This window comes from Erpetoichthys calabaricus, chromosome 7, assembly GCF_900747795.2.
Source record: "Erpetoichthys calabaricus chromosome 7, fErpCal1.3, whole genome shotgun sequence".
NCBI lineage: Eukaryota > Metazoa > Chordata > Cladistia > Polypteriformes > Polypteridae > Erpetoichthys > Erpetoichthys calabaricus.
In genome coordinates, this window is record NC_041400.2 from 190023649 (window position 1) to 190041060 (window position 17412).

Sequence of the window (17412 nt, forward strand, 5' to 3'; positions counted from 1 at the left end):
CTGGGCCCAAACAACTTTAGCTTCAGGTAGATGAGCTCTTCTGAAGTGCATGTGGTATGGCTGCTGAAAAAGTACTTCAAGTGTATCCTGTGTAGAGGGTTTGAATACTTGTGTCAATGTGATATTTCTGTTTTTTATTTTTAATAAATTGGCAAAAATTTCAAAAATCCTGTTTATTGATTGGTGTTACTTGATAAGACTGCAGTGTAACAAAACGTGTAAAAAGTGAAGGGGTCTGAAGACTTTCTGGATGCGTGTGTGTGTCTCTGTATACCAAACTAGTACTTAATGGTGCTTCGGCATGTATCTAGTGTCCTGGATTCAAATCCTGTGTCGATTGTTGTCACTAGTGTGGAGTTTGCGATATGTGGGGTTCCCCTCAGGTACTCCAGATTTCCTTCCACATCACCATCATCTCGTTGCGTGTTCAGTTAAGTGGCGATTCCAAATGAAATAATGTCAGTGAAACTATACTTGAGTGTATGAGGGGACCCTGTTAGAGGACGTTTCCTGCTTTGAACTCCGTACTGCCAAAATAGGCCGCAGACCTTCCATGAAAGTGAATTAGATAAAGTGGGGTTGAGAATGGTACGACTTGCTAAAAATAAATAAATAAATTTGAATCTTACCTTTGTTAAAAGCAGATGGCATGCTCATCTTGGAGCAAGATGTTCTCTTTTCTTTTCTTCTCTCAGCATGTTCCTAAAACACATATATGCAGTAAGAACTAAACATTTCAATTAAAGATGACTTTAATAAATACTGAATCAGAGACAGGAAGCACATTAACACTGGCTCAGAATCATAAAGATAAGCAGTATAAAACAGGCCGTATAAAGCGATAGTGGAATTGCATTACTGCCAAATGAAACACACAATTTCACAAGTCTGCAACACACAACACCAATCTTACAGAGTTAAAAAGAAACAAAATGCGTATTTAGAAGTAACAGTAAAGGAAAGCAGCAATAGCTGTGCAAGTGTGGGTACCTCTTAACATCCTCCTTCATTTTGATTGCAGGTTTCAAACCCATTAACCTAAAAGGCCAGCCTTCAAAATCAGAAAGTTTCCAAGGTTTATACTTTTTATCTCAGACTCATCATTGAAGGTCGGCCATAGGGAGCTGTGCCCATCCAATCAAACTGCTAGGCTTGTCCAGTTTTCATTTTATAATAAGCTAAAAGTACTCTTTTGTATAAATCATACATATGTGTAGATTCAGAAAGACATATAGGCACCCATCTAAAGGGTGTGATTGGGTTTCATACTTAGAATGATTAGTTGGCACTGATGGAAACTCAACGCTAGCTCTGGCAGGGGTTTGTGCATATGTCGGCAATGTGGACCGTTGATAATTACAAAGCAGAGAGAATAAATTAAAAAAAAAAAAATAGTTTATAGATTTTGGAAAATACTTGAAATTGCCCCCAACAACTTAACTATACGAGTTTCTACCTGATATTGCATCTGAAGATTTCCACATCAGTGACAAAATCCAGCTACCAATCAGCAGGAGCAGGTCTTGTTGCTGGCATTAGCTGCAAACGAGGGGCAGAGCAGCATTGGACTGAATCACAAGTGCCAAGTTCGATCACTTTGGATGCAACCCTCACCAAGCTGTACTGAACCAACAGCAAGAGAGCCATTATTTTGGTCCCCTTCTGTGCTTTGCTGTGTGCCTTGTAGGTGCCAGGGAGGAAGGACAGGTCATCCTGGCTGGAATAAAGGATTCATACCTGGCTAGGAGGTATGAACAATGAACTGGGCAAATGTGCAGCAGTGTTCCACGAGGCTGAACCAGATTATGACACCCGTAGGGTGGTATGGTGGTTGGTGTCTGGAAATGCTGCCCTGTCAGGGTCTTTGGATACCACTAGAGGGTGCTGCTGGTGGGGGGAGGACTGCCCTGGTTTCTGCACAACCCAGAAATGTCCCGGACAACCTGGCCCACCACCTCACTTAAATCGAGTCAGAGTCGGGAGGTAGTGTGCTAGAGATGCTATGTCCTTGTTGTACTCTGGACCCCAAAACTGCGCACCAGACTCCAGATGAGGCCTCACCAGTGTGTTATAAAGCTTCAGCAGAACCTCCTGTGACTTGTACTCCACATATCAAGGCGCTATATAACCTGACGTTTTGTTAGCCTGCCTGGCAGTTGATGGTGTCGGGTCCACTATGACTCCTAAATCCTTCTCATAAGGTGTACTTTGGATTTTCAGACATCCCATTGTGTATTTTGATCTAAAATGTACTTCCTATATGTAATACTTTACATTTAATGATAGTACAGGTAACTTCCATCTGTCACAAATTTGATTAAGCCTGTATGCTGTTCAAGTCACTCAGTAATGATTCAACTGATTTGAGATTATCTACCGATCCACCTATCTTGGGAATCATCTGGAAATTTAACCAGCTTGTTACTTATATTCCTTTCCAAATCATTTATATATATTAAAAATAGCAGTGCTGATCACCACTCTTAACATCAGTCAATTCTGATGAGGTTCCTCTCACCATCACCCTCTGCTTCCTGTGTCTGAGCCAGTTCTGCAGCCATCTAAAAACATCACCCTGAACTCCCACTTCTTTTAGTGTTATGCCCACCCTCTAATGTGGCGCCTTATCAAATATAGTCAACATAAATAATCTCATCTGCTCCACTCTGATCGTATCCTTTTGTTTCTTCATCATAAAATTCCGGCATGTTAGTAAAACATGACCTCCCTCTTCTGAACCTATTCTGATGTTCTTGCCAAGTGTTGCTTAATCTTTTCCTTAATAATTCCTCCCATTAATTTGCCAGTGATGAACATTAAGCTTACTGGCCTGCAGTTAACTTGAATCTGCCTGGTCACCATTTTATATACAGTGGAACCTCGGTTCACGAACGTCTCGGTACACGTACAAATCAGTTTACAACCAAAAAGTTCGCCAAACTTTTGCCTTGGTTCACGACCACACACTCGGTATACGAACAAGCCAGTTTCCCTTTTGGTTTGTGCGCGCTGATGATTTCCGCACGTGTTGCATTGTTCTCAGTCAGACGTGTGTGCTTGCACGTGCGTGCATGCATGCTTTCGCTGTGAACTCTTTGTGCTCCATTTCATTTCCCTTCCGGTTCATACGCGCCGATTACTGTATTTAAGCACGTGTTCAGCCTCTCCCTGTTCATTGTTCTCAGTCAGACGTGCGTGCTTTACCTGTGAACTCTTTGTGCTCTACAGTATTTCGTGTGCTTTTGCAGTTAACCATGGCTTCTAAGTAAGTGAAGAGTGGCGAGAAGAAAGTTTTGCAGAAAATTGAAATCGAAGTAAAGAAAGAAATTATTGAAAAGTATGAGCGTGGCGTTCGTGTTACTGATCTTGCCGCCGAGTATAAGGAGTCAAAATCTACGATTTCGACTATTCTAAAGCAGAAAGAATCCATTAAAGCAGCTGATGTTGCAAAAGGAGTTACAGCGTTAACCAGGAAGAGGCCTCAAGTGTTGGAAGAGGTGGAAAAACTGTTGCTAGTGTGGCTGAACGAGAAGCAACTTGCAGGGGATAGCGTAAGCGAGGCGATGTTATGCGAGAAAGCCAGGAAGATTCATGGCGATTTGCTGCAAAACTATCCTTCTATGAGTGCCGAAAGTGAGGAATTTAAAGCCAGTAGAGGATGGCTTGAAAAGTTTCGCAAGAGAAGCGGTATTCATAGTACGGTAAGGCATGGAGAGGCTGCTAGTTCTGACGCTGAAGCTGCAAAAGAATTCATGAAAAATTTCACAAAATTAGTGGAGGACGAAGGCTACATCCCGCAATAAGTCTTCAACTGCGACGAGACCGGATTGTTCTCCACCCAGTTCCTCCTCACTTCATGCCAGAACTCGACTCATGCAAGGTTAGTTTTCTTGGTGGTTTATGGTTAGTTCTTGTATTACGGATTTTTCAAATGTTCAGCGTGAATTGTTGCAATGTTACTTTTCTTGGTTGTTTATTAAATTTCTGATTTTTCAAATGTTCATTTTTTTTCCCTGTGCTTAAAACTCATTAAAAAAAGTTTACACAGCGATCGGGTTATAAAGCTATTAACGTGAACTCCTGCAATGTTACTTTCTTGGTGGTTTATGGTTGGTTTTTAAATAAAGTTCGGATTTGTTCAAATGTTTCTTTTTTTCCCCTGTGCTTAAAACTCATTTAAAAAGAGTGTTTACAGCGATTTGTTGTTCAAGGTTTTCTCAGTGTTGTTCAATGTTTTTACATTTAGTTTACTATTACGCTGTGCATTCAATGGTTTAATTAACTATATTTGTGCTTAAAAACTTAAAAAAATATATATTTACATACAGTTTGTATGGTCTGGAACGGATTAATTGTATTTACATACAATCCTATGAGGGAAATTGCTTCGGTTCACAACCAAATCGGGTTACGACCAGAGTTTTGGAACGAATTATGGTCGTGAACCGAGGCTCCACTGTATTGGGATAATACACTGCCTGGCCAAAAAAAAAAGTCGCCACCTGGATTTAACTAAGCAAATAGGTACAAGCCTCCTATTGGATAATTACTGCACGGGTGATTATCTTTCAGCTGGCAACAACTTATTTAATTCCAACTGGTGCAATGAGTTGCTTCTCATTTCTTAAACAACCATGTCGAAAGACACATCTGGTGGTCGTAGAAAAGATGTTAGTCTGTTTGAGAAGGGTCAAATCATTGGCATGCATCAAGCAGAGAAAACATCTAAGGAGATTGCAGAAACTACTAAAATTGGGTTAAGAACTGTCCAACGCATTATTAAAAACTGGAAGCATAGTGGGGACCCATCGTCTTCGAGGAAGAAATGTGGCCGGAAAAAAATCCTGAATGATCGTGATCGGCGATCACTTAAACGTTTGGTGAAATCAAATCGAAGAAAAACAACAGTAGAACTCAGGTCTATGTTTAATAGTGAAAGTAAAAGCATTTCCACACGCACAATGCGAACGGAACTCAAGGGATTGGGACTGAACAGCTGTGTAGCCGTAAGAAAACCACTAATCAGTGAGGTAAACCAGAAAAAAAGGCTTCAATTTGCTAGGGAGCATAAAGATTGGACTCTGGAGCAATGGAAGAAGGTCATGTGGTCTGATGAGTCCAGATTTACCCTGTTCCAAAGTGATGGGCGCATCAGGGTAAGAAGAGAGGCAGATGAAGTGATGCACCCATCATGTAAGATCTTGGTGAAAAATTAATGCAACACTGGATGGAACTAAATCTTGTGACATGGCAGAAGCTTATCGAAACAATGCCACAGCGAATGCGTGCCGTAATCAAAGCTAAAGGCGGTCCAACGAAATATTACAGTGTGTGACCTTTTTTTTTTTGGTGGCGACTTTTTTTTGGCCAGGCACTGTATTTTTCATTTGGAATTTCCCAGTGCACAGTTTAGATATATACTAGCTAACTCATTAAGAACTCGAGGATAAATATCTGGTCCTGGAGATCTGTTTGATTTCAGCCTATTTAATCTGAACAGCTCTTCTCTCTCTACACTTTACAAATCCCTCAGTACCTCCTTATTAGTCCCTTTTACTGCTGGGAGGTCCTCCACTTCCTCACATGTGAAGACCACAGAAAAATGTGAGTTTAGAGCATCTCCTGTTTCACTGTCTGTATTATTTAACTCCAGTTTACGATTCCCGAAGCGCTTCACCTCCTCCTTGACTGATCTTTTACTACTAAAATACTCAAAGAATCTCCTTTGCCTTATCTGCTATTGTCCTCTTTAACAGCGTTTAGCCTCCCTGATATCCTTCTTAATGGTTGCCCTCATGTTCTCATATACCCTACGATTCATGTTGGAGTTATTAGTCTTATACACCTTATTTGTCTGTTTTTTCCTTTTGCAGCTTCTTTTTCAAATCTTTATTAACCCACTGCAGTTATTTTAATTACCTACTAATTCCAAATTTTGGGATGTACCTGTTTTGCATTATATGTAAAACATTTTCAAATCTGTTCTACTGCTCCTCGAGTGTCTCCACACCTAAACGTTTATCCCAGTCCATCCTCCTTAGACTCGACTGCATCCGCTCAAAATTTGCCCTACCAAAGTTAAACTTAACAGTTTTAGCATCCACACTCCTCCAAAACACAGAGATATACGCCTAGGTAACGTCACGGTGACCTTGGGCTTTAAAGTCTAGTTACCAGTTCATCATACTGCCTGGCATATCAGGGCATATGAATGAGTCTTTTCTCCATCTCACACACACACTCCTGCCAATTTCTGGTTGACTACTGTCCTAATATAGGATGTGCGAGGAACACAGATGACTTTATTGCAGAAACAAATGCAATACGTGCAGAAGTGACTCCAAAAATGGAGCTACAGTGATTCTCACAACTTCTACACCAGAAGTTCATTTGTGTGAAAGGATTTACATCTTTAGAGGCATGAATGTCTTTTTGTCATAAGTGCATAAGTAAGAAAAGTGCAAAGGACTATGATACTGCACCTTTGAAGCTTTAGGATACAAGGGTCGTACAACACTGTATCTCGCTTCAGTAGTCGTGCTGTTCTCCACCTCACTTTCTGTGGTGGGCAAAATCGATGACTCTTCTTCATAAAGCACCTCCTCAGAGGATATTGCATTGTCCTTACTCAAGCTTTCAGATTCACTGCAAAAAAAAAAAAACAGATGAATGAATATAAGTGACTCATTAATTACAACTAAAAAACTTGAGTAAGTCGAACTTATAGTTTTATACAGCAGATAAATCCCACAGGAGCATGTATGCAATAACAGGCCTTTTTCTTAAGGACGATCTGAATTATGTTATGAAAGTCTGTTATCCAGTCTGGATTTGGCACCAGGCAGGAACCAACACCAGATGGTATTCTGGTTATCTGGCACACACCCACAGTTAGGCCAGATTTATACTTCACGCAAAGCGACACATGCTGCAGCAGACACTCCTGCTACGCAAGCGTTGTAATGTTTATACTTACGCGCGTACTTTACGTAAATCTGGAGGAATCCACCAGGTGGCAATGCGAGATATCATCACGGTGAGAACAGGTTCGGTTTCTCTGTGTTGTGAATTGCCTAGAACACCCATTAAATTCTGATGACACCTTACCGCAATATCTCTGAAAAGGATGTTTATTGATTAAATCCAGGGATGTGTGTCCATTCCAGCAAGTATTGGGCACGAGTGAGAAACAATCCCTGGACGATGCCTCGGCTCATCGCAAGGTGGATACAAGCACACACATACACTAGCGTCATTTTAGTGACACCAAATCTGCATATCTTTGGAAGGAAACTGAAGCCCAGTGAGGAAACCCAGCAGGAAAACATGGAAACTCCAGGCAGGGAATATCAGCAATGTGACTCTCTGCAAGACAGCAGCGTTAACGCTCTGCCACTGTGTCATCCCCATGTGTGTCATTATTAACAGTATTCATTATTTAAACGGAATTAACAATTTATCTGTAAAATGTAACATACATACTTCAATGCTTTTCATCATGAAAGTGATATCAAGTATAAATCTAAGGATTCTAAATGTGCAGAGAGTTGGAATATCATACATTTAATGTGCTCAGTGTGGCGATCTATTGCTGGCGACTCGCTGCTGTCAGGAACGGAGGAAGCCCCAGAAAAAAAGACGGCACAGAAGACGGTATGTGAGACTTTTGAAATGTATCGTGTCATTACGATCGGGAATATGCAACGCGTAAATATAAAAGCACCACGAATACATCTGTATGTCGGCATTTTGCTTCACCACATTGAACCATTTATCAAACATCGAAGCGCGCACACCGATCTCGTAGGATCCGCAAAGCGGCTTTCTGTCACCTGTAGATAGTAAACAGAGACTCTGACGTCACATTCCAACTTTTACCACACTGCGCCCCCAGACTTTTTGCTGGTACTGCAACTCGCGCACGCATTGCGTTAATTTCTGAGGACCTGCTCAGAGGTCGCATCAAATGAATGCTGAGTACACATGGCAGCTATAATGCGGGCGCGTACGCATTCTGAGCGTGAAGTATAAACGAGCCCTTAGAGCTACCAATTTACCTTGTTGTCGTATTGGTGGAAGTACACGCAAACATTTAAACAAAGGAAATCTTCTGTATGTACAATGGATTCAGAAAGTACTCAGACCCCTTTGCTTTCTGCACACTTTATTCTGTCGAATATTTCATTTGAAATGAAGAAATGTGCCATTTGTGCCCAACAATCTACACTCAATAACCCATAATGACAAAGTGAAAATGTGTTTTCAGAAAGGTTCGATTTTTGTAAAAATCAAAAAATGAGATCTAACAGACATGCACAAATATACTGGCTCATTGAAAAACTGCTGCATGCCCCTTGAAAAGTGATTCAGTGAAACGCAATTGTCCCCAGTGTACCTGCATGCCTTTGAGATGTCATCGAGTGAAACAAAGCAAGTGTGAAAAGAGATCAAGTGCTGCTTATTCTACAAAGATCTTCTAAAATGGTTTGTGATGACTGCTAGGAAAGGTCCTAAATAAAGCAGCTGTTTTCTTGAATTTGTATCACACATGTCTCCAGTCATTCAGCTGATTGAAACAGAGAAAAAGTCATCACTCTGATGTCTGGTGTCATCGTGTGTCCCACACTGAACAAAGATCCGGAAAAAAGAAGGAGATAGTCGAATGAGAGAGATCAGAAAGAAAATGCCAGACCAGCATGTGAAAGGCAAAGGCTAGAAGACCATCTCAAAGCAGACTGATGTTCCTGTGACAAGTTTAAGGTCCATGGGACTGTAGCCAACCTCCTTGGACGAGGCCGTAAAAGGAAAATCAACCCCAGCATGGGCAGAAGGATAGTGAGAAAGACAGACAAAAAGTCAAGGACGACTTCCAAAAAGAAACAAGCAGAACTCCAAGGTTGAGGTCCAACAGTGGCTGATTGCACCATCTGTCATTTTTGAGTGACAGTGGGCTCAATGGAAGAAGACTCAGGGGAACTCCATTGTTGAAAGAAAAATATAAAAAATCCTGACTGGAATTCTCAACAATGCAAACTAACAAGACACAATGCTTCTGTAAGAATGTCCTTTCAACAGATGAGACAAAACTTGAGCTTTTTGGCAAGTCTGTCAGCTCTAAGTCCACAGATGAAAAAATGAAGCTTTCAAAGAAAAGGGCACCATAGCTACTGTGAAACATGGAGGAGGCTCAGTTATGTTTAGGGGCTAATTTGTTGCGTCTGGCATTGGGGTGTCATGAGTCTGTACAGGGAACAATGAAATCTCAAGACTGTCAAGAGCAAAACGTACTGCCCAGTGACATAGCGCTCCGTTGTCTCTGTCACAGGTCATGGACCCTCCAACAAGATAAGGAACCAAAACGCACAGCTGAAAGCACCCAAGAATGGTGAAGAACAACACACTGGACTATTGTGAAGTGGCCATCTAGGAGCACAGATTTGAATCTCATCAAACATCTATGGACAGAACTGAAGTATGCAGTCTGGAGAAGACCCCTTTAAAGCTCAAATAGCTGGAGCAGTTTGCTCAGGAAGAGTGGGCCAAACAACCTGTCGACAGGTACAGAAGTCTCATGGAGAGCTCCAGGAATCGCTTGTGTGCAGGGATTGCAAACTGTAAAGGTTATGCAACAAAATATTGGGTGAAGGCTCCCATCATTTTTCTTCATGCCATTTTCATTTGTGTTATTATCTTTTCATATAATACTCTACCGTGGCTGTCCGTTTGTCTGTCCAGGATTTTAAATCACCTGTAGCTCACAAACCGTTTGACCGATTGACCTGAAATTTGGTACACATATACTACGTGATGTCTACTATCCGCTTCCAGGGTGATGATTGACCTCAAAGGCTATTCCTCTTTTTATTATTATCTTATTTTATTGTAGAATCAACTCTCGGCAGCGGCCAGCAGGGAAGGCGTGCGGCGCATGCGTATGGGCACCGTTCTCATCCCAACCACCTTGGCCATCACTTCCCCTACCTCTTCATATCTTAAATCATTCTTGAGGCAGATTCAAGATGTAAGTGCCAGCTTAAGTGAAAAATTAAGGAAAACTTACTAAGTACTTGCAACACAAACACTGACTTAATCAGTTTTAACACGAAAAGATGCTGACGAAAGAAGAGAAGAAGCGGGCCACTAGGGTAGAGAAAAGAAGAGCCTAAACATGTATGCTAAACATACCGAGAAAGAGGATGAGAACTAGGAATGCTCATGTCAAGTGTATTCACTGCATGGCGCTGTTACTGGTAATAATAATAATAATAATAACAACTAAGGGGATCTGCCCCCTGCTCGCTTTGCTCGCCAACCCCCACTGAGACCCCTAAAGGGTGTCAGGGCACCCCTCCGTTAGAGAAAGCGATTGTATTTAAAGAGTTGCTATATTAGAGTATGCAGGTTAAGCGACTCCTGCCGACCTCTTCACCAGAACCTCTTCCAGCAGCAGCCCAAGCTTTTCCTAAATGGTCTCCCATCCCCGGCACCCAGGGACGTTCTTAGGCATACGCCGCGAACTATGCATCCGCGTAGGGCCCCGACTTACAATTTTTTTTTTTGTTGTTGTTGTCGGGCTGCGGGCCTGGGACCCCTGTCATGCCCCTGGCACTGCAGCCGTCTGTGCCAGTCCCAGGAAATTCAGTTCAGTGCATCTCTTAGTCTTATTAACAATGCTAATTTATTATCCAAATTGCAATCTTCACCTAAATCCCTAATAATATTGTCACGCCGTCGTAACGCCATCATCTATATGCTACACCGATCCCTCTCCCACTTTGACAGAGGCAGTGGTGCTGTAAGAATTATGTTTCTGGACTTCTCTAGCGCCTTCAACTCCATCCAACCTCTGCTCCTTAGGGACAACTTGACAGAGATGGGAGTAGATTCATACCTGGTGGCATGGATCGTGGACTATCTTACAGAGAGACCTCAGTATGTGCATCTTGGGAACTGTGGTCAGCAACACAGGAGCGCCACAGGGGACTGTACTTTCTCTGGTCCTGTTCAGCCTATATACATCGGACTTCCAATACAACTCGGAGTCCTGCCACGTGCAAAAGTTCGCTGACGACACTGCTATCATGGACTGCATCAGGAGTGGACAGGAGGAGGAGTATAGGGACCTAATCAAGGACTTTGTTAAATGGTGCGACTCAAACCACCTACACCTGAACACCAGCAAAACCAAAGAGCTGGTGGTGGATTTTAGGAGGCCCAGACCCATCATGGACCCCGTGATCATCAGAGGTGACTGTGTGCAGAGGGTGCAGACCTATAAATACCTGGGAGTGCAGCTGGATGATAAATTAGACTGGACTGCCAATACTGATGCTCTGTGTAAGAAAGGACAGAGCCGGTTATACTTCCTTAGAAGGCTGATGTCCTTCAACATCTGCAATACGATGCTGCAGATGTTCTATCAGACGGTTGTGGTGCGCGCCCTCTTCTACGCGGTGGTGTGCTGGGGAGGCAGCATAAAGAAGAAGGACGCCTCACGCCTGGACAAACTGGTGAGGAAAGCAGGCTCTATTGTAGGCATGGAGCTGGACAGTTTGACATCTGTGGCAGAGCGACGGACACTGAGCAGACTCCTGTCAATCATGGAGAATCCACTGCATCCACTGAACAGGATCATCTCCAGACAGAAGAGCAGCTTCAGCGACAGACTGCTGTCACCGTCCTGCTCCACTGACAGACTGAGGAGATCGTTCCTCCCCCAAACTATCCGACTCTTCAACTCCACTGGGGGGGTAAACGTTAACATTATAAAAAGTTATTGTCTGTTTTTACCTGCATTGTTATCAATCTTTAATTTAATGTTGTTTGTATCAGTATGCTGCTGCTGGAGTATGTGAATTTCCCCTTGGGATTAATAAAGTATCTATCTATCTATCTATCTATCTATCTATCTATCTATCTATCTATCTATCTATCTATCTATCTATCTATCTATCTATCTATCTATCTATCTATCTATCTATCTATCTATTATATAGTGCCTTTCCTATCTATCTATCTATCTATCTATCTATCTATCTATCTATCTATCTATCTATCTATCTATCTATCTATCTATCTATCTATCTATTATATAGTGCCTTTCCTATCTATCTATCTATCTATCTATCTATCTATCTATCTATCTATCTATCTATCTATCTATCTATCTATCTATCTATCTATCTATCTTTGCCAAATGCACTATAGCAAACGTTAACTTTAGAGATTCGTTTTGGATTCATTCAGAGAGATCCCCATAAAATCATGAAATATCCCTATATTACCGGCCTTTACCAGATCCATAACAAAATCAATATTTTACCACTCTGCATACACACAAGCGTACATGTAGGCCTACTGGTCATCTAAGGCCTTTTCCGGATGTTTTATTAGAACACCTTCCTGAACCGCGCAGGGCCCCCAAACTGCTAAGAACAGCCGTGCCGGCCCAAACTGCCTTCGTTTCTTCGGAAGTGCATGTGGTATGGCTGCTGCTGCTGCTGCTGTGCCTGCCTATATTAACTGTCTGTTCTAATAAGCAATGAAAAAGGATGTCTTTAAAAATGGAGCTCTTGGGCCCTTTGACCCCAAAAATGAGATTTTAACATTTGTCACAAGCGCATCAAACTGCCAAAAGGGCAGAAAAGTTTGTCTGCTGTGTGGTACTCTAAATTATTCGGATGTGGGAGTCCTCAACAATTTTAAGTTTGTCATAATCAAGGCTGAGCTCGTCTTTTTAGCAAAAACATTAAGGGCCAAATTACATTTTTTTTAAATCATCATTCAATAAATGTTAGTTCAGTGACTCCACATTAAACATACATGAAGTAATTAATGTGGATAGTTCTTAATTTAGAGGATGTTAAGCAGCTTGTAGACATCTGGTAGAAAGCCGAAATGGGTCATTCAAAATTTATCTAACTAAATTAAGGAAGAGAAAAAAAAAAACAACTTTCTAATTCTGGATCGACATGTCACAAGATAACTAAACTGACTTAGTAGGCTTGCCTGGGAATCCTTAACTGTCAGTGGTGAATATGCAAAGGGCCGGCAAATTAAATCAACCTGCCAAACTGTCAATTTCAAGCCTCATGACTGCATGAAAATGGCATCACTGGAAGAAATCAAGCATCGCTTTGCTCTGGCTTTCCTGGCATCATTTCAAGAGCCTGTGCAGCAGTGGCTAATTTTGCATGCAAATTTCACTCAATAAGCTTAGAGCAAGACATCCCAGGATATTTCAAAGGATCTGACAGTAGTTTTTTTTGAATACCAAATCAACAGTAGTTGAAATTCAATCTCCCATTTGCTTATGCTTTGCATATGCACGCTGTCCCCTCTCTGCAGAGTCAAGTTAATGAGAAGCATACCTGTCTTCACTGATGTCCTCCCAGCCGTCCTGATTGAAGTTCTCGAACACGCGGCTCATTTCCTTGATGGATTGATTGAGAAAAGCTTGCCGCCGTCTCTGAGTGCTCCTGTGCTTGCCTGCTTTGAATTTAACCTTGCTGCTCGCCGTCTTCAAGTCACCCTGCTTGGTGGCCGGTCCCTGTGTGGCTCTGGCGGCAGAGGCGGCAGCAGCAGATGCCTTGCTGTCAGACAGCATGAGCTGCAGCCTTTCTACCTGCTTTAAAATTTCCCTGTTCTCTCTCCGCAGTTCATTTGTCTCAACTAGTTGCCTTTTCAACGTGGCCACTCTCTTCTCGTGCTCGTTCGTTTTCTCTCGGAGCTCCTTCTTTACAGCTTCATTCTCCTTCTGCAGCTTCTCAATCTCCAAAAGTTTCTCTTCCTCTGCATTCTGCAGGCGGGCCAACGACTCCTTGAAAGCGCTGGTGCTTCGGATCAGCTGCTCGTTGGCCTCCTTGAGCTTCTTTGCTTCTTTTTCTACTGTTTTCAACTTCTTTTCTAAGTTAAAAACCTCAAGGAGAAAAAAAAAGCAATTATCAAAACCTGTTGCTAATACTGATGACATTTTACTGCACACACACAGTGCCTACAGAAAGTATTCTGACCCCTTAACTGTTCACACAGCCCAGTTCATGCTTTCCCCAGAATATTTGCAAATTTATTAAAAACTATTTTCGCTACTCCGCTAAGACAGGTTGAAATCAGAGAACTCAACATAAACATCGGCGTTAGTGTTTGGAATGTATTTTGTAATGCATTATGTAATAAAATATTGTATTTATCATTCCAACAAATGGCGCATCACAAACATTTGTAATAATAAAATGCATTACAACAAAGATTTGTGATGCGGCATTTGTTGGAATGACAAATGCAACATATTTTATTACTACAAATAGCTGAGCTACCATTTGAAATCTAAATAATCAATGTAGACTTCAGCGTTAACATTTGCAGTGCACCATCTGTTGGAATGTATTTTATAATGCGAGTGGTAATAAAATGTACTTGTATTTGTCATTACAACAGCTGGTACACCACAGACATTAAAATGCATTACTATAAATGTTTGCGATGCGCCATCTGTTGGAATGACAAATGCAATGCATTTTATTACTACAAATAGCTGTGCTACCTGTCCAAGATGGATTGAAATCTAAATAATCAATATTGACCTCAGCGTTAACATTTGCAGTGCACCATCTGCTGGAATGTATTTTGTAATGCAAGTAGTAATAAAATGCAATGTACGTGTCATTCCATCAGATGGCGCATCACAAACATTTGTAGTAATAAAATGCATTTGTACAAATGTATTTTACTACTACAAATGCCTGAGCTACCTGTCAAAGATGGGTTGAAATGTAAATAATCAATGTAGACCTCAGCATTAACATTTTCAGTGCATCATCCAATGCATATTTGCCATTTGAATTTGGGATTCATAAAAGCAGTGTTAATGTTTGTGATGCGCCATATGTTGGAATGACAAATGCAATGCATTTTATTACTACAAATAGCTGTGCTACCTGTCCAAGATGGGTTGAAATCTAAATAATCAATGTTTACCTCAGGATAATATTTGCAGTGCTCCATCTGTTGGAATGTATTTTGTAAAGCAAGTAACAATAAAATGCAATATATGTGTCATTCCATCAGATGGCACATCACTAACATTTGAAGTAATAACATGCATTTGTACAAATGTATGCGATACATCAACTTTTGGAATGACAAATGCAATGCATTTTATTACTACAAATACCTGAGCTACCCGTCAAAGATAGGTTGTAATGTAAATAATCAATGCAGACCTCAGCATTAAAGTTTGCAGTACACCATCCAATGCATATGTCTCTGTTATATGCCATTTGGAATGGGATTCATAAAAGCAGTGTTAATGTTTGTGATGTGCCAAATGTTGGAATGACAAATACAATGCCTTTTATTACTAAAAAATGTTTGTGATGTGCCATCTGTTAAAATGACGGAGACATAGCCACAGTATTGACACAGAGAAAAACAGACACTTGTTCTTTTATTAAGATGGAATAAAAAAAAAGTCTCACATTGACACAGGTATTCAGACCCTTTAAATTTGGTTCAGGTGCATCCCATTCTATCGATCATCTTTGAGATGTTTCAACACCTTGTTTGAAGTCCACCCGATTAGGAAATGTACAGCTCTGTATATAGAAGGTTTCACGGTTGAAGGAATTGCCTGCAGAGCTTAAGAGACAGGATTGTGTCGAGGCACAGCATTGAAGGGAAGGCTACAAAAAATGTCTACGACACAGTGGCCTCCATAACTCTTAAATGGAATATGCTTGCAACAGCCAACTCATAGCTGGGTGCAACAGTAGGATTTTCATTAACACTCCTCATGTCCCATGCTGAAGAAGACTTTTAGTGAAATTCCTAAGAGCAATTCTGTGATGCGTGACAAATTGGGGCACCTGTCACCAACAACTGCACTCAAGCAACATAGGACCCCTAGAACCTACCGGAACATCACTAGATCTAGGACCATTACCTTTTCTATGCCCTGCACCCCTAGAAAATGTTTACTTTATGATAACATCCCTTACAAGAGAAAGATCACGATGTCAAATTTCTAATTTCTGAACCACATAACAGTACCAAGGATCAAAAAAACTGAACTCAAAACACAAGTGTTTAACTCAGGGCATAAAATTTAAATATAAATTGAGCAATTTACCTTTATAAATCTCTATAATCATGTAAATGCCTTATCTGCGACATTCCTCTCCAACTCTCTTTTAGCCTCCCAAACATCCTTCTCAATGGCTGCCCTCGCGATCTCGTATGATTCACGTTGGAGTTATCAGTCTTACACGTCTTATTCGTCTGTTTTTTCCTTTGCAGCTTCTTTTTCAAATCGTTATTACCCGCTGCAGAGTTTTGTTAAGTTTCCTACTAATTCCAAATGTAGGTACTGCATTATGTGTAAAAAACACTTTATAAACCTGCTCCAGTGCTCCTCCACTGTCTCCACACTTAAAAGTTTATCCCAGTCCATCCTCCTGAAACTTTGCCGCATCTGCTCAAAATTTGCCCTACAAAAGTTAAACTTAACAGTTTTAGTCTTTGTATCCGCACTCCTCCAAAACACTGAGAACTGGATTATATTACGGTCACTTGACCCTAGTGGTTCAATCACTCTGAGTTGCCTCAAAAGCTTGCATATTATAATCTTTTTAGTAAGCCAATAAAAGGTGTCACTTTGCTTGACTTCTCATTATATCCATAACTAGTCATTTAGCCCGTTACAATAACGGGCGCTAGAACAGTAGTGCATAAACATTAGTAGGAACAGTCTATATTAAATGGCAAGGGACTTTGACCTCATTCTTTTTGTTGGTCGTATTTTTCTTTCTTTCAGCCTTTCTTTTGTTGATGTTTACTTGCTGAGCTGACCGTTCTTCGTGGGCTGCCGCCGTGTATTGTGTGTCTAATCTTCTGTGCCAGTAATACTGTCTTGTACGGCTCTACTCAATAAGGGCGCGCACAAAAAGGCGAGCTTCAAAAGGGCGACCTCAATTGAGCGCGGCAAATAAAGTTGTTCGTAGATAATTTAGTTCAAATGGCTCTGGAATATGTGAAGAGCAACAAAGGTGCAGATCTTTATTTACGCGTGCCTTTATTCGCTGCGCCCAATTGAGGTCGCCCTTTTGAGGCTCACCTTTTTGTGCGCGGCCTTATTGAAGGATACCGTCTTGTACGTCCGCTGGCTTGTACGTCCGTAATATACCTTTAATTTTCTCTGGCGGTAATACAGGCGTGCGCGTCGGTAATATGCCTTTAATCTCCTCTGACAGTAATACTGGCTTGTATGTGGCTGTAATATGCGTCACTGTAGATAGATAGATAGATAGATAGATAGATAGATAGATAGATACTTTATTAATCCCGATGGGAAATTCACATTGTGTACCTTTAATTTCCTCTCGCAGTAATACTGGTTTTTATTTCCGTAAAACGCCT

At 41.2% G+C, this 17412-nt stretch overlaps 1 protein-coding gene across 1 annotated transcript in view; it reads right to left on the reverse strand.

The window, feature by feature from the left end:
• cntln (centlein, centrosomal protein) overlaps positions 1–17412 on the reverse strand; it is a 515615-nt gene that overhangs the window by 127524 nt on the left and 370679 nt on the right. Inside the window, exons 16-18 of the mRNA XM_028805853.2 lie at positions 13371–13918; positions 6483–6645; positions 630–702 (exon numbers count right to left, since the gene is read on the reverse strand). Coding sequence (XP_028661686.1) covers positions 630–702; positions 6483–6645; positions 13371–13918 — 784 coding nt within the window. The remainder of the gene's footprint in view (positions 1–629; positions 703–6482; positions 6646–13370; positions 13919–17412) is intronic.